At 44.5% G+C, this 20,723-nt stretch overlaps 1 protein-coding gene across 2 annotated transcripts in view; it reads left to right on the top strand.

Annotated features, from left to right (window-relative positions):
• The first annotated feature begins 6 nt into the window (after positions 1 to 6).
• The window catches only part of RNF150 (ring finger protein 150), a 194,381-nt gene continuing 173,664 nt past the window's right edge, over positions 7 to 20,723 (top strand). For both annotated transcript variants that reach the window (XM_019534386.1, XM_019534387.1), the window contains exon 1: positions 7 to 485. In XM_019534386.1, the coding sequence (XP_019389931.1) occupies positions 32 to 485 (454 nt within the window). In that variant the 5' untranslated portion in view covers positions 7 to 31. The remainder of the gene's footprint in view (positions 486 to 20,723) is intronic.

The following is a 20,723-nucleotide window of genomic DNA, read 5'->3' as shown; positions in this document are numbered from 1 at the left end:
TGCCCTTGCACCGCCCCGGCCGCGGGGGGCGATGGCCGCGTGGCTGATGCAGGCGTGCCGCAACCTGGCGCTCTCAACATGGCTGCTGTCCTTTTGTTTCGTGCATCTCCTCTGCCTGGACTTCACGGTGGCGGAGAAGGAGGAGTGGTACACGGCCTTCGTCAACATCACGTACGCCGAGCCGGCGGCGGGGGGCGAGCCGCGCAGCGAGCGCAGCGAGTGCGGGCGCTACGGGGAGCACTCGCCCAAGCAGGACGCGCGCGGCCAGGTGGTGCTGCCCGCCGCCCACGACCGCCTGGCCTGCGACCCCGCCACGCGCTTCGCCGCGCCGCCCGCCGCCCGCGCCTGGGTGGCGCTCATCCCGCGGGGCAACTGCAGCTACCGCGACAAGATCCGCCACGCCGCCGCCCACAACGCCTCGGCCGTGGTCATCTACAACGTGGGCGCGGCCGGCGCCAACGAGACCGTCACCATGCCCCACGCCGGTGAGTGCGGCCCGCAGCCTCCGCCGGGCTCCCTCCTCTTCGGCCCGTCGTCTTCACCCAGCTCTCCACCTGGCCGTCCATTCATCTTCGTCCAGCCCTCCGTTTATCCCGCCACCCATCCATTTCTCTATTCATCCCTCATCCATTCATCCCTCCATCTGTCCTGCCACCCATCCATTCCTCTAGTCCTCCATTCATCCCCGTCCATCCATCCTTCCACCCACCCATCCCTCCCTCCCTCCATTCATCCCTTCATCCATTCCTTCACCCATCCATTCCTCTATTCATCCCCCATCCCTCCCTCTCTCTATTCATTCCTCCATCTATCCCACCACCCATCCATTCCTCCATTCATCCCGGTCTATCCATCCATCCTTTCCTCCACATATTCCTCCAGTTCTCACATCTTCACCATCCATCCATTCCTCCATTTATTCCTCCTTTTCCTCCATCCATTCATCACCATCCATCTCTCCATCCATTCATCCCTCCATTTATTCCTCCATCTTTTCCTCCATTGATTCAGCCCTCCAGCTGTCTCTCCCTTCATTCATCCCTCCATCCATTTATTCCTCCATCCCTGTCACCCCCCAGTGACCCTGGAGCCTGCTGCCCAGGGTACGGTCCCAGCAAGTTGGGGTGATGTCATGGAGTGGGAGGGTCTGGGCTGGGCCCCCTGGTCTGCCCTGCCATCCCTTCCCACAGACTGACATGTCCCAGGTTACTGCTGGCAGCAGCTGCTGGGCATGCCCCTGTCACCTCCTGGTTCCCTACCTCCTTTCCTGTCCCCTGCAGGGTTCACGGGCTCCTGGGTGCTACATGGATGCTGCTGGACAAGACAGCGGCCAGGACTTATGCACTGTCGTGGGTGTCATTGGAGGGTGGTAAAGTTTGGAGTGACTTGGGGGGTGTTTCTGGGCATGACCCTGCAAGGACCTTTGCTAGGTAGTCAGGGCACAGCAGACCCTGTAGGGCTGGGCTTTGTGACCAAGCCACTCAAGGTGGGAAGCCTACATGTCACAATCCCTACAAGGTTTGATCCAAAATAATGTTGTTTGTAGGAACAACTAATCAAATTTATTTTTAGGGACAGTTTTCTGCCAAGGGTCATTGGTCTTGTGTGCCAAGAGTCCATTCTATGGTGACTGAAATGCCAGCTATTTGGGAAATATGAGTCTGGGTTTGCATCTAGTGGTTAATTGTGCCCAGGTGTTTCATGCCTATTGAGTCTGAGTGGAGTTGGGGATAAATTGTAACACATAGGATGCAAAACCTGATATTTCTAATGACATTTTTAATGCTATAAATGACCCAGAGTGGACGAGTGGAAAAGGAAGTTGTTAGTAACATAGTAGTAGAGTTACTAGCAAACAGTATACTTTGAACCTCTTGCACTCTCTCTTTGAGAGCAACTGTTCACCTGAGCAAGTTCATACACCTTGGAAGTGGTAGATTGGATCAGTGGAAGGCTATTTTTAAAGATCATAATGTTCCTCAGGACTTTTCATGGCTTCTTTATGATTAGAAGTTCCTACCCTCCTAATATTTTTGACTGTTCTCTATATACTGCATATGGTTAGGTAGCTGGTCAAATTCTACCCCTTATTTTTGTAAATATTACAGGTTATTTAACGTTATTTAATGAGGGGCTTTACATCCATAGGTACTCCAAGTTCAGGCTGTTTCAACACAAAATATCATTTGTTTGTGTCTAATAAGTTTCTCTGAAACTGCCAACATGTTGGATCAATTATTGGCTTGCCTGGTTTCTAAAGAATGCACTAAGCTTGTTTCCCACACAAATGTTGTTTTATTGGGAAAGAGTGGAGTAAAACAATCTAAATTCAAAGGTTCAAGTCCAAAAGGGGTGAAGCAAAGAGTCTTTGTTACTGGAAGTTGTCTCAGCTTTTAGCAACAGGGGAACTCCAATTGTGATACCTGACTCCTTGTAGTCTTTTCAGAAGCTTCTTTTCAAGTACTGAACTTGCGTCCATTAGGACTGCTGGGTTTTATCAGAATACCTAACCGTGTGACTCTAAATGCTGGAATAAAATTAAAGTCTTATTTTTTTTTTTAATCTGGTACACTATGATCAGTCAAACTATTGTGGATTGAAGTTAATATATTGTTCAAATTAAATGCAGAATTTCTGTTTTCACTGGAAAATGTGAAGACTTCTGTTTTGTGAAGTTAGAGCAAAGTTCATGAGTTTACCTCAGTAAAATCCTATTGTTGGCACAATGAAAATGCCATTTTATGGTTGGGTATGATAAGGGGGAAGGAAAGAATTTGGGGTGTAGAGATACTATGTACTGCCTGTTTCAGAGCCGTCCAGCTGGTGACCACAAGCCACATGCAGCCCACAAGGAATTAAGCTGCAACCCTTAGGTTCTCACTCAGCTGTAGCTTCCCTCCCCCACACCTCTGTTGCAGCTGGAATAACAGCTGCAACAGCAGGCAGTCTTAGGCTTCCCCTCCTTCCTTGTGCCAGGACTGGGGCAGTGCAATGTAGCACAGGGAGCTGAGAATGAGTCTGGACTGTACCGGTGGGAGGGATGTCATACCAATGCAAGGTCTGTCTGTGAGGATGCGTGTTGCAGCAGGAGGGTGGGAATTACACATGTGCGGTGCAGCAGCAGAGGAAGGCCCAATGCCGTGGTTGTGGGGGGTGTCCATGAGGAGCAACTGGGGCAAAGGGGTGTGTCTGTGCTGCCCAGCTGCCTGTAGCTGACTTGGTATGGCCCACACTGCTGTGGCCCACAAGGTCTTAGAAGCTGGACAGCCCTAGCCTAATTGTATCTGGGTAGAGAGAGAGAATCTGGTTCATCCTTAACTGTATGTTACTATCCAGAGAGAGGGCAAAGCAAATGTAAACATGCTTAAAATCATAACTGATACCATTCTGAGTTGTTAGTGTTTTTACATTCATCTTACCATGGTGTAAATCATCAGACAAGCTGGAAAGATGATTTGAGTTCATAGTCTCTCAGATCAGTATGTGCAGCTTGCAGAGCTGACATGGCTGAAGTTCCTATTTTAAAAGCTACAACAAATGATATCATGCTACTTTTTCTTCTTCTTTATCCTTCCTTCTTTTCAGCCTTCATGAATTAGATCAAATGAACTCTGACTTTCCTTTATAGAACTTCTCTTTCCCAGCTTCATAATGAACTAGTGGTTCCCGCCCCTTACTCGCAAAGGAATTTACTGTTACTTTTTGCTTTCTTTTCTCTACAATTCTCCTCTCCAATTTCTTCTGCCTCCTTTTTTTGGCATGTCAGTTTCTCTTGTTGTTTCTCTCCTGCTTTATACCATTTCACCTCTTCTTACTTGCCCTGCAGTCTTGTTTTAGTGCCCCAGCTTCTCCTTTATCATCTTCATATTGCGGTGTCTCCCAGCCACATTAGTGTCTCATCTTGCAGCTCTTCCCTCCCCGAAACTCTTTTTTTTTTCCTCCTTCCAAACTGCTGACATCACACATGCATACTGTCTGTTATACAGTTAGGATGCCTATTGATCAGCCTTTCATTTAGTCACTTAAATTACTTTTTCTACTATGCCTGCAAATTCTGCTGGGATTCAGGGTAGAGTTTCTTTCTCACCTTAGAATCTGTTCATCAAAATCTATAGGATATTGCAGGAAGATAATCTATTGTCATTTGTATTAGAGGGTAGATTACCAGGTGCTTTAGAAACAAAAATAGTTATTGAATATGTAAGCCTATCATGGAGCTTTTTCACAAACCCTAAGAACTGTACTTGTCATTTTTCAGTGTCCCAAACAGAGGAATCAGAATACTAGATATGTACAAAACTCAAGTGTAACATGACATTAAAATCCCACTCTCCAAGAACCTGATTCAAAGCTTATCAGTAATCTTCGTATCGAGTGATAAGTAAACATCACAGTGATGTCAGAGGTCTGATTTCAGATGAATGTGTAGTGAGCCCTTAAGAGAGATTTTTTTCTTGATGATAGTAACAAGGAGGAAAAATTTAAAATGCCTTTTTGTGGAAGTCGGGTGTGCATTTTAGCAACAGGTAGTGAATTACTGCTTGTTCTTCTATTTTTCTTGTTTTTTAAATAATATTAGCTTTAGATTTAGTGGAAGATACCAGGGAGTTAGTCATATGTTTGTTCACAAAAACTAATGACAGTCTATATGTGTGACATGTTCCTAATTTACTCTTAGCATTTGTCATTTGTTAACAATGCTGTGGGGCCAATCCAAAATCTGAGATGCAATTTCCATATAGCTAAAAGGGGCAGAAACAAAACCCAGAGTTCAGACCATCTTGATCTGTGCAATAAATTTACATACCAATCTGAACTTTACCAAATGTGTGTGTTTGTGTTTGGCTCTTTAGCAGATCTGTTCAGTTGTAAACTCTGATTAAAAACCTATCAGTAGTGCCTAAAAGATGGAATTATAAGATTTTTTTTTTAATAGTTGATACTTAAACTTGAGGATATTTTACTTATTATTTGCTCTGTGCTAAGATGATTATAAATAGGCGTGGCAGAATTTGATTTTTATTTTTTAATAATTTTGACAGCTAAAATTGTTTGTTTATCGCATTGCTTTTGATTTTTATTGATTTAAATTTTCTGAGTTGTACAAAATTAGGGGCGTGGGAGCAATTTAGAAATAACAGTATACTGTTATAATCTTTATAAAATCACATGTTAAAATATAAAAAGTAAATATCCATAAATCAATGAAACATGCTTGCTTTAAAACATTCTGTTCATTTGGTTATACATTTGTAAAACCATGCAAGGGCTGGGCTGGGCTCACCGGGAGTTTGGTGCCCAGTCCCCAGCTAGGACCTGGGCAGAGTGAGCAGCCACTGGGCTCCAGGCTAACAACAGCCCTGCCCATCCAACCCCTGCTCCCAGAGCAGGCCTACCCAGCACGGCTCCCGGCTCCTACAGCAGCTGTCCGAGCTTTTGCCAGAGGAGAAATGCGTGGGTGACAAAGCCAGGGAGGGTTCCCCTCGCCTTCCCTGCAGCAGCCACCATAATTTTGCGTGTGTGTATGCACACACTGCCCCCCTTACCCTCCCTGGACTTCTTACCCACATCGTGGATTTCTTTTGTGTCCCCTTCCTGTGAATTTTGACGATTATCAACAAATATTTTTCCATCAGTCTGGCGTGTCAGGTGAAATCAATATTATTGATTAAAAAATCAAATCCTGCCAAGCCTAAGTATGGATCACTAGTTGTACATACACAAACAAACCTCAGAAACAAGGTAGTACTGGGATCTTTACCTTCACAGAACCCAAACTTTCTTGAAGAAATGTTTATGCTTCTGCTAGAACAGAATCCCTCTGCATCTTCATTATACATGCTGAAGATTTTTTTAAAAATGGGCTATTTCAACTTATAATGAGCTGCAGTAGAACACAGGAGCTCTTGTCTGGAATGTGCTTGGTTTTCATTTACATTTTTTTAAACCATGGAAGAATATAACTAGCAGAATTTCTGTAAGCTTCAGAAACTGTTTTGACTCGAAAACAAGGAACTGTTCATAAAGCAAAACTCCCTAAGAAGAGATTATTTTGAGGATAATATTTCATAATGTCAATTAGGGTCCTGAGTGTTCTTCCTCCTTTTCCCTTCATTTGAAATGAAGTAGCACTTATTTAGGTTTAAAGTATGCATTGGCAACTGCTGTGCATACTTTTATTTTTAATGCCATGCACTCTATACACATGAATCATATTACATAACTAGTACAAATAATAAAAATGTAGTTGAAATCAACATAATTTACAAGATTGAAGAAATGTCACGTTGGGTCCTTGGTACTATCAACATTGTGTTATTGGATTTGAATCATTTGCAACTAGGATACAACCACTACTTTTGTTTAGAATAATAAGTATTGTAAGTGTTCTCCAGCAGGCATGCGTGAGTCAGAAAATCTGAATGCCACTTTGTACTCTGCTTGTACAGTATGTTACATGAATCTATATGTTATCATATATGCTTAAATATATATTATGTCCTGTTTTCAACAAGAAAATAATACATGGATCTTTTAAATGGCTATAATGTTTAGATAGAATTTTTGCCAGTCACTGCTTCTTTCATATGACAAAAACAGTGTCTGTATCTTAATTTTGTGCGCTTTAGCGTTTTTGTCAATTTGGGAGCTCTTCGCTGTCAGCAACGTTTCCAGGGTTCAATATGTGGAAGTAGCTCTCGTCAATCCCTGCCAATCGCTGTTGCTGTTATAAGAGAATTTTTTTAGTAAGAACTCCTGGTGACTTCACTGAGACCAGGAATTCATCTCTGGCTTCATAGTCCTAAGTCTCTCCTTCTAAATCATTTTTTGGAAGCAGTGGCATTTCCTTGCATCTTAATGGCACCACCCATTAATATGTCTCTGCTCATGAATTTATTTTAGCTTATTTTAAAGCTGGCTTGCTAGTGGTTTCTCACTTGGAGGAGCTTCTCTAGGCAGCTTGTTCTACTGTCTTACTGTTCTCAAAGATAAGAAGTTGTCCCTAAGATTTGATCTAAATTCAAAATTTTCTTTGATGCAGCTTAAACCTGCTGCCTCATGTCTTGCCCTGGCAAGGGAATATATTTTTTCAGCTTTATGGTAGTCTTTCAAAACTTATTTACTTCCCCCTCCTTCCAAAATCTTTTCTCCAAACTAAACATGCCCAGGCCCCTCAGTGTTTCTTCGTGGCCTTCATTGTAACCTCATTATCTTCATCACTCATCGTTTCGCCATCTTTCTTATAATATCGTGTTCAAAACTAGACGAGCTGAAGTGTATGTAGCCAGTGCCCAGCACAGTAGTTACATCTCCTTTTGGTGCATGAGTGCTTTTGTTAATGGAATCCAAAACTGTATTCACTTTTTTTTTTTGTTGGTTTGCCAGATAATCATAATGCTAACACCAAGTTATTTGTATTTATTATTTAAAAACAGAATTAAACATACTAACTACGCTTAACACCTATAAAGGCTGTGGCTTCAACCAGCCAAGTAAAATCAATTCTAAGAGCTTTCATTTCAACCTCATTCTTGTAGTATTTGACTTTGACAACCCACAAAATAACATATGGCTTATAGAACCACATTTCAGTCTGCTTCAGCCATGATATCTGGATTTATGCCTGTCTAAAAAAAAATTGTGGAAATGCAAATATCTCAGTGTGTATCCCCTAGAAAGGTGGTGTCCCAGATCCCTACCCAGATGCCCATTTAAGCATTGATTAAAATAGAATTTTACAGACTTTTGGGAAAGCAAATATTTATGGACCTGTTTTAGGGAACACAAACCAAGAGACTGGAGTTAAATATTTATCCCTTTGGATTGTTTTGAGATTTAATTCAATAATATCTACTTTCATTTCACAACTGGCCTTTGCAATTACAGGAAGATAGTTAATTTTGCTTAATATAAAATTTGCATTTGGATTTTAGAGCTTCTGAAAACTCTGAAATTAGCTTACAGTTTCTTGAACTGAGACAGGAAAATGTGTGAAAATATTCACATTATATTGCTGAGTGAATTTAGGGTTATATTTTCAAAAGTATTTAAATAATTAGGGGGGGCAAATCCCACTGGCATTTTTGTGCAGATGTCTTGTACTCCCCAAATACTTGAGCCATTTTGAAAATCCCACACAGTGCTTATTGAAGTAAGGAATTTATAACACTCACTTGAAGTAATCACAGTGCAGAGAGGCACTGAATAAGCTTCCCTACTCAGATGCCAGGGAACCTTACTTCAGAGCTCTAACTCTGCTAGTATTCTAGTCTTGGGCTTCTCTTTAGTAGACACTGTCAGTTATATCTGATGGTGAAGTGACTTTGTGAGAGAGAGAATTGGTGACAAATTCATCATTCTTGTAACTCCCTCAGCCTTAATTAAGTTGTAAGAGGATGGGATGAGTTTGACCCAAGTAGAACAGCAAACTAGCACCAATTCTGTGTTCTTCAAGATGAAAGAAAAAGCTACTCAACTCATCTACTGTGCCTTTTAAATTCAGGGGTAGCTACATTGAAAGCTGGCACAAGGAAAAGTATTTGTCATAGCTGTCCTGGCATTAAATTTTGCTCTTAGAAAATTTACTTCAGTTTGCTGAAAACTTCTTGTTTTAATCTGAATCTCTTAAGTTAACAGCTTAATTGCTAGCTTCAAGGATCATTGAACTTAAGGAGGAGACCCCCATTGAGCTCCATGGGCTTTGGATCAGGATTTGTGGTCAGCCCATTAAAGCAGTAAGTATTGATTCACATGTCTGGTTTGTAGATTACATTGACCCTCCAAAATTTCTAGTTTTATTGATCCTTCAAATTTGCCTTGCGAGTTCCAAAAAGTGATGTTCTTTTCTCCTTTCACCCTCCAGTTATCTGAAACACCACACTAGCCATTCCTCAGCATATTGCTTATACAGTTGCTAAATTCTGCATATTTTATTTATTCCGTTGAGCTATCTGCAGAAAGTACGTTTGAATCAAATGAAGGAAAGCTTCCTCTGAAATAAGACCGCAGTAGCATTGCTTCCCACCTTTGGTGATTAATCTTGCAGGGCATTTTTGTATACTGTTTTTGAAAGAGTGGCTTACAACTGCAGCAGTTATCTCTTATTGTTTGTTTGTAGTCATTAGTAATTTGGCATTCCAATGATATTAGCTAGTAAGGCTGGTTATGATATTGTAACAGTGCAGTCTGTCACTGTTACGTTAACATAGTTGCGGCTCATTAACTGACACAGATGTATTTCTGCAGTGACCCCTGTTTGCATTGTACAACAGCATGCATTACCACTGGAATGCTTTAAACAGAAGAAATAAAAATGAGGCTGCTTAACTGTTGGCACTTTGAGAGCGTTCTTTCCTTGTAAAAGAAAAGAAACACTATTTTCAAATGTAACAAAAGGACTGAAAGAGTCCATTATTTCATCTAGTTCGTTTGGCAAATCAGGGAGCACACTATCATGCGAGAAGCCTGAGTTTCAATTGACCCCTGCCTCCTGTACACCATCAGCCAGGATGATGAAGACTTTGATTATTATAGAGGTATAGTCCAAGTGCTTTACCACATTCCAATAACTTCTGCATGGCAGACCTACATAGAAACAGTATTCATTTCAGACAAGGCCAATTTCTGCACTTTCAGCTACATTTGAGTGTTAGGTACTTGGCTGCTTGTTTGATAGAGACAGGGGGACAATACCATCATTGAATCATATAAACTAGATATGGAAAGGACCCACTCATTTGTGTAATCCATCGCTTGGCTAATGCAGGATTAGTCTCCACAGTATATATTCTAGTGATAGTACAGTGCTTTAGAGCTTATTTTTGCATACCAGCTTTCCAAGAAAATATCACAGGATTCTTTAGAGTGAGTGTGGGTCTCCATATGCAGCTAAATGATAGTAAAAGTAAGGCTAGTAAAACAGAAGTGATGTATTTAGGGATAATATTTTATTCTGAAAGTATCCACAGGTAGGAACAGGTAGTTTAAAATGGCCTGTACTTAATAACCACCATGTTCAGTAGCGTATCAGTGGATGAGGGAGTAGGGCACAGGCCCTGGGCACTGCCAAGGCATTCCCTGTCCCATTGCCCCTGCACCCTCTACCTTCCTTGTAGCAGCTTCAGAGCCAGTTCCAGCAGCAGAGAAGGCAGAGAAGTGATAGTGGCATGCGCTGAAAAAGCAGCAGATGGAAATTCTCTGCTGCTTGGGGAAATGTAGCTTGCTTTTTGTTGCCAAAAATGTTCTTTTGGCCATTCAGCATCTATCGGTGACAAAAATGTTGACATCTGCCCTTCCACACTGCTGCAGCTGGAGCCATTCAGGAAAGGTACAGGGTGTGGGAGGGATGCAAGTTAACAGAGTACTGCGCGGGTCTTAGTGCTGACCAGTAACGACTCTGGCCATGTTGCATGATTCGAGGGAAGACAGAATGGTTTATAGATTAAATTACTTCAAGGCAAAAGTAGCAAAATGGTTGATAAATATGTGGGGAGAACTGGAATTTCTGTTTTGTGGGAAATTCCATGATTTTAAGAAGTGTTCCACTCTACAGGAGAACAAAACTGAAATCAGAAATGAAATGAAATTCTAGAAAAAAATCTCATTTCACAGGTTCTGTCAATCAAAATATTTCATTTAGGTAAAAATGAATCATTTGTTCCAATTTCAACTTTTCAGATGTATGCTGTCATTTTTTTGTGTGTGTGTGAAGTCATTTTGCAGTGAAAAATCAAACTTTTGACTCAATACAAAGAAAGGCCTCTACCACGTTTTTAAAATTTCAAGATGAAATTTTGTCTATGCATCTGAGAGACCTTGCTCTTCTGACAACTCATCGTGGTTCAGTGGAAAAATGGTTGTTGGTTTGATTTTTTTTTAGAAGACTGCAGCCAGTTGTTCCTGATATATTATTTAGATTTATCTATGGAGTGTGACCTTCAATTCATGAATTCAATTCAAGGGATATCTCAGAGCAACACTCTTGCCCCAGGTATAATGAATATAAATGCTGATGAAAATGCTGTTGTCTTTAAGGCAACTTAAACACTACTGCAATATAATTTACAAATGCATTATTTATATTTTGGCTTCTGTTTAACCCACCTTCACCCTTTACATCCTTTCATCTGCCTTTCTCTATCCTTTCTATTTATTATCCCTACTCTCTGCAAGTCCATTCGTAGTGTCTGACAAAGTTTCTTGTAGCTTACAAGTTTAAAGGAGTTAGTCTATAAGCGCATCATTACATGTGCTCCAGAGGTGTGCATGGGGTGGGGGGGCACTTTAATGAGAGCCACTCTAAAGTATGTATTTAGCATCCTGCGCTTCAAAATGGTGGTGGGGGCGCTTTAACTAAAGCTCATTCAACAAGCTTTAGTTAAAGTGCCCCCGCTGCCATTTTGAAGTGCAAGGATGCCAAATACATGAGATGTGGGGACGCTGAATACATGAGATGCATGAGAGATAACGGGTATGGCTGGGATAGGCCAGGGGTGGGTTAAATATGGCCCACGGGCTGGATCTGGCTTGCCAGGCAATTTCATCCAGCCCACAAGTGCACACCAACTAATTGTACCCCACCCAGCCCTTTTGCCCAGGAGGGTGGGAGCGAGGCAGCCACATATACCCCCCTCCCCCACCCCGCACAACATGCCCTATTGTGCCTCACTCATACCTCATGCACGGAAGGACCTGGCCCAGCCAGCATGCATCTTTCAAGCGGGACTGCTGCTGCCACTGCTGCAGCCGATAGGGGACCTGCTTGGCTTCCCCAGTGTCCCAATTACACCAGACATCAGATAGAGAAGTGGCAGGGGCGGAGGGGGGAGCTGCAGCTGGGCAGAAGTATGGAACATGGGGCTGGGGGTGGCAGCAGTATGGACCCCATGTCCAGGAAGTCAGTGGAGTGCCAAGCTTGGGTGAGAATAGTGTGGGTGTGAGGGAGGGTGGTGGGGTGTGGGGACTCCCTACATACTCTTCCCATGGTGAAAAGTCTCCACTAGCAGCAGCAGCAACAGCTGTTGGGTGCTCAGGGTGTTTGTGTTTGGTGCAGGCCATGCCGCCCAGTAGTGCATGGCTCTGGCCAGCACTGTACATGGGGGCGAGGAGAGTGGCCCAGCCAGCCCACATCTTGCACAAAGCTCGCCATGGTGCATGTGCAGCTCCTATACTCAAGTGCCACTGGGGGAAGTGTTATGCAATGGAGCTGGCTGTCTTGGCCGCTTCCTGCTGTGCAGGTCCTGGGACTCCATGGGGAAGCAGGGGCTGAGGTTCCCCTCCACCCCAGGCCCTGCCTCACTCCTTTGCCCTGGGACCTCAGTCTGGCCCGTTCATGCCATTTCCCTCCTTCATGCCCCTTTCCCCTCTCAGACTTAGCAGGACACTGCTGTCCTAGCTGCCAGGTTGCATTCCTGGCCCTGTGCATGTGTGCACCTGCGTGCATATGTGTGGCATTTATCAGTGACATTATTGGCTACACTGGCCAAAAAGAAGCTGATAGCTGATAATGTTAATTTTCCTTTTATTGGTGCCAGGCTGATATGCGACCAATATATAGGTACACCTCTACTTTAAACGGTTTTATTTATTGCTTGATCTTATAATCTTAGACTGGAAGAGACAGTACGGATGTTTTGCCATCGTGATCATATTCTTTTACAAGGGTTAGGGATTACATTGGCCAGTCCTGATTTCACTGTAGCAGCACCTGGACTCAAGTATCCACAGTAGGTGTTCCTTCTAACTTCATGCTTCTTTAGCTTACTTGACTCCTAAGAGTAAGCATAAAATACTAAAATGTCTGTTCAGTAAAGCAAATGCAGATTAAAATAATTCTTTGAAATCCTGTAAATAGATTGTCGTATTAAGATTTTATGTCGTAATTATTTCAGTCACTATCCAAGAAATTAAAATATTCCATGATCAATGTTCTAGCTGTCTAATAAGCTCCACTAGTTAAAAACAGAACAAAACAAGATATATGCAGGAGGGTTATAGCACTATCCAAGGTGATCTGACTTCTTTTAAGTTTTGTCCTGATTTTCTGCTGTATTAGTCAAAATATTTATACCTTTCTTGCTGCAGTTGCATTAATGTCTATTACAGTGTATTTTTTTTGTCTCCTTTTTTTTCTTTATTCCTTCAGAAATTGTTGTATCCTGTTAAATATCTGGCCATTTTTCTGTTGAAAATATGTGATTTTAGTCAGACAATACCTTTAAAGCAGGAAGAGTTCATACTTCAATCTGACTACAGTTTGTATTTCTATAAAATATATGCTTCTCCTTCTCATGCCTTTTGTAAAATTTTACTTTATTCTTAATGTATTTTACAATTTTATCAAGCTATATTTTCTTTTTCCTACAAGCCCTCTCCCCCCCCCATGTATTAGCATAGCACTAACTCAAGTCGTCATCCAAATCAGGGGTTGGCAACATAGGACCTGGGGGCTGGATCTGGTCTGTGGAGCCCAGGGGGGTTTTGTGGCATTCCAGTGGTGGTGGGGGGCCTTGCCTGTGTCAGTAATCAGGCTTTAGGGAGCCTGCTCCATTGACGTGTCAGAACTGGGTTTTTCTAGCCTACAGGTTGGATAGGTTGCCAGCTACCGATCTAAGTGATTCAAGAAAAGAGAAGAAGGTTAACCAGAACCTGTTTTTTAATATTGTATTTACTTGCATATTAAAAACCACATACACTCTTTTCCCAAAACTCAGCCTTCAAAATAGGGGGGCATGTCTTAAGTGGGGGAGCTAATTTATTTTTTCCCTGGAGTAGAAAGTGGGATGCAGACATCACTGCAAGATGGTTGTCATGCTTCACCCTCTGCCAGCCTTGGGAATAAAGGGTAGAGTTCAGGATCAGAGCCACAGTACTAGTTCTCTCACAGTCACGGTTGCTGCAGTCAGGATCCCCTGCCATCAGTATTCAGCCAAGCTTGGAAAAAATCTTTTCTTCATTTTGCCATCCCAAACTATGTGTGATATATGAGACAATATAGTCTCTCTCTCTCTCTCTTTCTCTCTCTCTCAAACCAGGCATGGGCCAAATACAGGCCATGGACTGAATCTCGGCTGCCAATTGATTCTGTCCAGCCTATGGTAGGTCCCTTGGTCCCACATGGCTTAAGAGTGGGGTGCAGCCTGGGGTGTGGTGTGTGCAGCTGGTCCTGCCACCCATGGGTGCACAGTGGGATGGGGTGACATGGCAGCTGGACTCAGCCTCTTGACAGTCCCCCTAGTACCAGTTCTCTCTGCCCAGCTGCTGCTGCCTGCATCTCCACTGCTGCTGTCTAACCGGACGCTGCTGCCCTGGCACCCTGACCTGTCCACCCCACAGCCACCACTGGGGGTGCCAGACTAGGTGGGTGGGCAGGCGGGTTCTCCATGGAGACTGGGATGGGACCCCTGTAGGCAGGGCATGCTCAGTTGGGCGGATGGGATGGGGCCACGGGTGGGTGGTGACAGTGCGGTGAGCACTGGGGCCCAGGGCAGAGCCACAATCCTCTCCTTGTACATCTCTTCCTACAGAACCAGCACCCATCACAGGGATGTGTGGGGAGCAGATTGTGGCTCTGCCTCAAGCCCTGGCCCTGCACTGTTACCACCCCACAATCCCTGCCATGCCTACTGGTCCTGCTCCCAGACCCCGTTCCCTGATCACCTGCAGTGCCATCCCATCCATGCAACTGAGCACACCTCAATGGCAGAGGTGCTGGGTCGGTTTCCATGGAGACCCTGCCCAGTGCTCCCAGTGGTGGGTGCAGGATGGATGGGTCTGGGGCCAGACTGGATCAATTCCACCACCCCTCCCACCCCTCCCCTGCCAGGCGAGGTCAGCATTCCCTGGGCCTAAATAATTCCCACCCCTGCCTTAAGCATTTCCCCGTTCATCTTTTTTTCAGATCTTGCATTCTTCTGTCCTGACTCGATTTGATTTCATTCCATTTTCCTTTCCATTATTTTTTCTCCCTTTTCTACACCTTTTTTGCTTCCATTACTTGTCCCTGTTTTGCCTTCTTTATTTCTCTGTCTGCTCTGTACCTGCTTCTCATCTTGTTTGCTTTTGCATCTTGTTTCTTTCCCTTTCCCTCCCTTTCTCCCCCTCCCTTGTTGCCAGGTTGACAGCAACAGCCAGGAGCTAATGCTTTACACATGGAGCAGGCTTTAAAGGGAAACTGACTAGGATTATGCAATTTTAGTTGGTTTCTCTTTGCAGCTGACTCTAAATTTAAAGAGCATCTGCTGACTGTTGCTTCTGGTTGTCAGCTATCCAGAGTAAGTTTAGATGAGTAATTGCACAAGTAATTGGGAAGTGTATGAATGGAAGAATGCCAACAATTTGTAGCATATCTACCCTGTATAATTTAGCTTTGTGCTATATTTATATGCCCTTTTCATTAATTCTTTAAAGAAGATTTTGAATGTGCTCTTCATGCCTATGTGGAAACCTCCCCCCGCACTCCTAAGATCTCATTGTTGAGTGCTGCAAAGGATGATTTAGAAAATTTCCCTTCATAACCTTTTTTTTTTTTTAAACCCCAAACCCTGGCTTTTCAACGTGTGTGTGTGTGTAGTTCCTCATTGCTGTATTTTTCATCAAACTTAAACCATATGTTTTCAATCAGTTTTTTCTGTGTTTTTTGTGTTGTTTTTGGCAAGAAGTCAACAAATTCCAGAATGGAAAATAATTTCCAGTCAGTTCTAGGTAGCAGTACCGCCTTGGGTTTCTAAGGGAGCATAACCTCTTTGCCCTTTTTATGATAATCAAAAGGTCTAATTTCCATTAGTTTATTGTGTAACCATTTATCTTAGCCCCTTTATTTGTAGTAGACTCATAATGCAGTGTCATATTTCAATATCAGGCAGGCAAGGTTCTTTGGGTGAATCTGATATCTTATCTAATAAAACATATCAGATTCACCCAAATAACTTTGTTCTGCCCATGTCCTTAGACCAACATGGCTATAACCTACACCCCCATATTTCAATATCTAAATGCTGTGTACTGATTCTCTTACATACATACCTTACGTGACAGTTTGCAAAATTTCCCATTTAGTTCTCAACCAGTATGTTGTTTACTCCGTATAGCGATTATACGGTCATCCTTATTTTAGTGATTACCTGGGTCATAGTGCAAGTACATTTTCTGCCTATTCAAAGATGAGTGAAAAATTGACTGCAAAGCCATTGTCTTTGATCCTGAAGGTGTAACTGATTAAAGCTGTACATAGACTAGAATGTGAAAAAGAAGTTACTATGCAGGAATAAAGCAATGGTGATGATTTCTAAACACATCTCAGATGTGCATTGAGGCAGAACATTCTCCCTATGTATGGGGAATACTACAATAGAAATAGTTACTATACTTATTTTTTCATGATTTAAAGATTTGCTTGTTTAGTGTCATACTAGGGAGCTTCTACGACAGTGTTTTTAGCTGTATTCGAATTTAATTTAAATATTGTTTAATATTAGCTACCTTCAGTTCCCTGCTTACAGCCTCAGTTCAAGAAAGTTTCCTGATCAAGAGCAGCAGCTATGCCCATTCTGGAAAAATGTTTTGTTGTTGTTGTTATTTGTCCTTTGAATTTGAAGATGACCATGATATCACTGGTTGGTTTGGTTTATGGGAGCACGTAGTGGCTGATCAGGCCACAACTTGTGCTTTGATCTGTCTGTGGTACACTGAACAAGAGATGCCACTCTGAGTTGCCTGATCAACAGCTAATGTACTGCTGTTGTGAGAATCATGCAGTTTGTGCTTCTGCTCTGCCTGAGTAGTTCCCTTCCACTTGTAGACTGTAGCTCCAGTATGGATGAGGCTCTGCCAGGTGCAATGATCATGAGATCTTCTCAAGGCTTAGGGTCAGTGTTGAAATGTTTCAAGGATGGCTTGAGGGAGTCCTTGAAATGTTTCTTCTCGCCTCCTTGAGAGCACTTTGCCTCCCTCAGTTTGCAGTAGAAGATCCTGTTGTCGTTTACTCATCTGACATGTGGTAACGTGGCCTGTTCATCTCATCTGTGATTTAAATCAAGAGTATGGATGCTTGTCATTCCTGCCCGTGAGAGAACCTCAGTGTCTGGGACCTTGTCTTATCCTCATTAGTTTCCTCAGACCACCCATGTGAAAGTGGTTCAGCTTCATAGCATGGCATCTATACACCATCCAGGTTTTTTGGATGCATACATCAGGAATAGCAACACACTGGCTTTGTTAGACCTTCAGTCTCATGGCCTTTGTCACTCTAATGTCCTGTCTGTGTGTTTTCTGCTGCTGCTGATGTGATCAGTGAGATAGCAATGCTTGGAGCATAGGTGCATCCAAGACATCTAGTTGGTTAGGCAGGCAGAAGACTGTGTTGGTGATGAGGTTGTATTTGGTGCATGTCCTCAACAAGAAGAACCCATTGCTGTTGCATTTTCCAGGCCATTTTTTCTGATGATGCCTGGCTATGCCTGGTGATCTGCACCAACTCTAGCATTAAAGTCACCAAGGATGATGAGCTTGTCTGCCTTCGGCATTCCTGTGATATGATGCTCCAGATCTTCATAAAATTTGTCCTTAATCACATCTGAGTTGGTCATAGTGGACACATAGGCGTTGATGATAGTTGCACATCTTTCCCCAGAGAGTAGGAGCACATGAGTTAGTCATTCATTCCCTTTGGGAGATTTGTAACCCAACACCAGCTTTGTGTCTGTCTTCTTTACTACAGCCAATCTAGAAGTAGGTGTAGCTTGCTCATAGCTTGCTCCTTTTTCATTGAGCTGTCCTTCAGCTAGGCAAGTTTCACTTAGGGTCACTGTCTGAATGTTGAACCTGGCCAGTTCTCTACCACTTGTGTGATTTTCGACTGCTATAGTGGGATCCCCATCAGCTAGTGATGACCAGGTGTAGCAGGGCACTAGGGTGCCTGCTACTGGTAATAGTAGTATGGGCTCAGCTGCCACTCACCAGGGCAGCGCAGGCATGGGTTGCCGAGACAACCAGTTGGGTCAGCTGACCAGAAGGGGGCAGGGCCTGGCCTTTATAAACAAACAGGCTGAGGGTGGAAGGCCAGTTCCCCTCTGGCAGCCTAAGACGCAGGAGCCCTGCTGGAGCAAGCAGGGCGGGCATAGTAAGGAAGCCGGATGGCTTGAGCAGTGTTGGCATGATGTTATGGGGTGGAGAGAACCCTGACAGGGATATGAACGAAGGATAGCCAGGTTGGCTTAGGATTTATGTTATAGCCGAGGGGCTTTGCGTTTTCAGTTTTGGTTGTGATATAACAGCAGAGGACTGGGCAAGGCTGTAGGGGTGGAGGAGGCCTCATGGGAGCTCCCCAGTAGTGTGGGGGGGTTCCTGGTGCTGGAGAGGGCGCTGCATTTTGGGGTGTCCCGACCCCAGCCCCAGTGTGGGCGATATCGGGATGAGCCCAGTGTGGGCGTAGGCAAGAAGCCCAGTGGGCGTAAGACCCAGGAAGGCGGGTCTGGAGGCCAGGTAAGACTAAGGCTGCCTGAGCCCCAATTGGGAGAAGCCCCAGTAGGACGTAAGACCCGGGAAAGGGGTCTGGGGGCCAGGTAAGGCTGAGGCTGCCTGAGCCCCAATTGGGAGAAGCCCAGTGGGCGTAGGACCCGAGGAAGTGGTCTGGGGCCAGGTAAGGCTGAGGCCGCCTGAGCCCCGGTTGGGGGCGGGAGCGCGGGGAGCGCGAGGCACAGGCCCCGGTTGGGGGTGGGAGCACGGGGAGCGTGAGGCACAGGCCCCAGGGAGGGCAGTTCGCATAAAGGCAAAGGCAAGCCCAGTGTGGGCAATATCGGGAGTGCGAGACAGGCCCCGGTTGCAGGCGGGAGCACGAGACAGGCCCCGGAGGAGCGGGTGACGAGATAAGAGCGAGGCCCCGGAGCGGGCGACAGGAGCCGCGGGAAACAGGCCCCGGTGCAGCAAGGGCCACAACGGAAGTGAGGGGGCACCCGTGAGAGCGCAGGCGGGCAATTGGACAGAGCCCCGGTACAGCAAGGCACCATGCCAAAGAGGGCAGGAAGGCAGCCTCCCTTTAATGATATTTACCAGCAAGACATGGCGGGCGAGATAGAGGGTGCATTTGAGACCTGATTTGGCACAGTAGGTAGGGGCGCTAGGGGAGGTCACAGCACCCCTAGGTCGTCCTGCGACACCAGGGTTAAGGTGGAGCAGACAATATTTAGGGCACCTTTTCTAGCCCCTTCTGCATGTTATGGAGGTGAGAGTATGATCCTAAATGGGGCTGCTGAATTCCACTGCTGCTTCAGTCAGTGTAAAGCAACCCTATGCCCTGAGCCACCTGTATGCAGGTCTGTAGATATAGCTCCTGTCTATGGGAGGATATAGGTGATGTTATGACTTGTGCATGAGGTGACTTAAGTGAAGGGAAGTTGCGCAGAGTCACCCTCACTTTCTCATCCAGGCCTGTTTAAATCCAGTGACATAACAATGTTGAGACGTCTGGAGACAAGTGTGGATGCAGTGGGTGGCCATCAGGTCCTGCTACAGCTGAACTGATGAACTACACTGTCCCCATAGCTCTTCCCCACAGAAATCATGTGCCTTCACAGCAGGGGAGATGAGCATATCTGCTCAGCAGCCTAATCCAGCAGAGAGGGCTTTCAGGAGGAAGCCAGGTATAGCTGTCTACTCTGATCAGCAGTCTGGCCTTGCCCTTACTTTTATTTCAGGGTTAGTTCCCCAAGCTTTTCTCACCCAGGGGTAACCCACAAAGCAGCAGTGGCTGGGGTTTCAGGGCACCCCAGGCATGCCCTTCCTTGCAGTTTGTCCCAGGTGGCACTTCCTAGGGGCTGCTCTGCCACAAGCAGTCCCACCACAGTGACCTCAAACCCCAGTAGGGTGCAGTTTTCAGTCATACCCATACCAATTGTGAAAAAGGAAATGGACATGTCTATTTTTGCATCTTTTGTTCCATAGCCCTCCTCCTTCCTATGTAGCCTCACCAACTTATCAGCTTCATTTTGTACTGAGCAATTCAGTTGGTGGGGGATGCTGGGTGGGGCAGAGGGGGACTGCTTAATGTTTCTGGGGAGGGTGTGAATGTGAATATGAGTGTAGGGTGGAGCTAACTCTCTGATTAATGAGTAGATACTAGTACTATTGTTGGAGACTCAGTCATGTGGCAGGATGATGTTAATTAAGGTATGATGAGAGGAAAGAAACCTTCAGCCAACAATGGGGGAAATAGAACTAACATGCAAAATATTAAATATTCATTCATTGTTTAACTACATATTTAGTTACAAATATTCATCTGGAGCTAATTTACAGGTGGCAAGCTTGTATCTAAAAATGTTTAACTTTCTAAGTTACACTGTTTTAAGTTGTTCCAAACATCTATTTCATAATCACAGCAACACATGCCAGGACAGACATTAGCTGTGATTAATGAACACTTTCGGTGGGCTTTGTGTTGTGCCTGGATACATGTATGTACTAGTGAGAGCCCAATGCTAAGAGATGCTAAGTATTCTCAATGTGGAATGACTTCAGTAGGAAATGAAGTGGTTCCCATCTTCAAAAAGGGTAAGAAGGAGGACCCGGGAAACTATAGGCCAGTTAATCTTACCTTGATCCTGGGCAAGCTTTTTGAGAAAATTATTCTGCAACACATCCACGAGGGGCCAGCAGGGGATTTCATGCTTAGGGGCAACCAACACAGGTTCATCAGTGGCAGGTCCTGTCAGACCAACCTGGTGGCC

The sequence above is a fragment of the Crocodylus porosus genome, unplaced genomic scaffold (genome assembly GCF_001723895.1).
Source record: "Crocodylus porosus isolate Cpor-Errol unplaced genomic scaffold, CroPor_comp1, whole genome shotgun sequence".
NCBI lineage: Eukaryota > Metazoa > Chordata > Crocodylia > Crocodylidae > Crocodylus > Crocodylus porosus.
The sequence above is the reverse complement of the archived record's forward strand: the minus strand, read 5'-3'. Positions and strand labels throughout refer to the sequence as shown.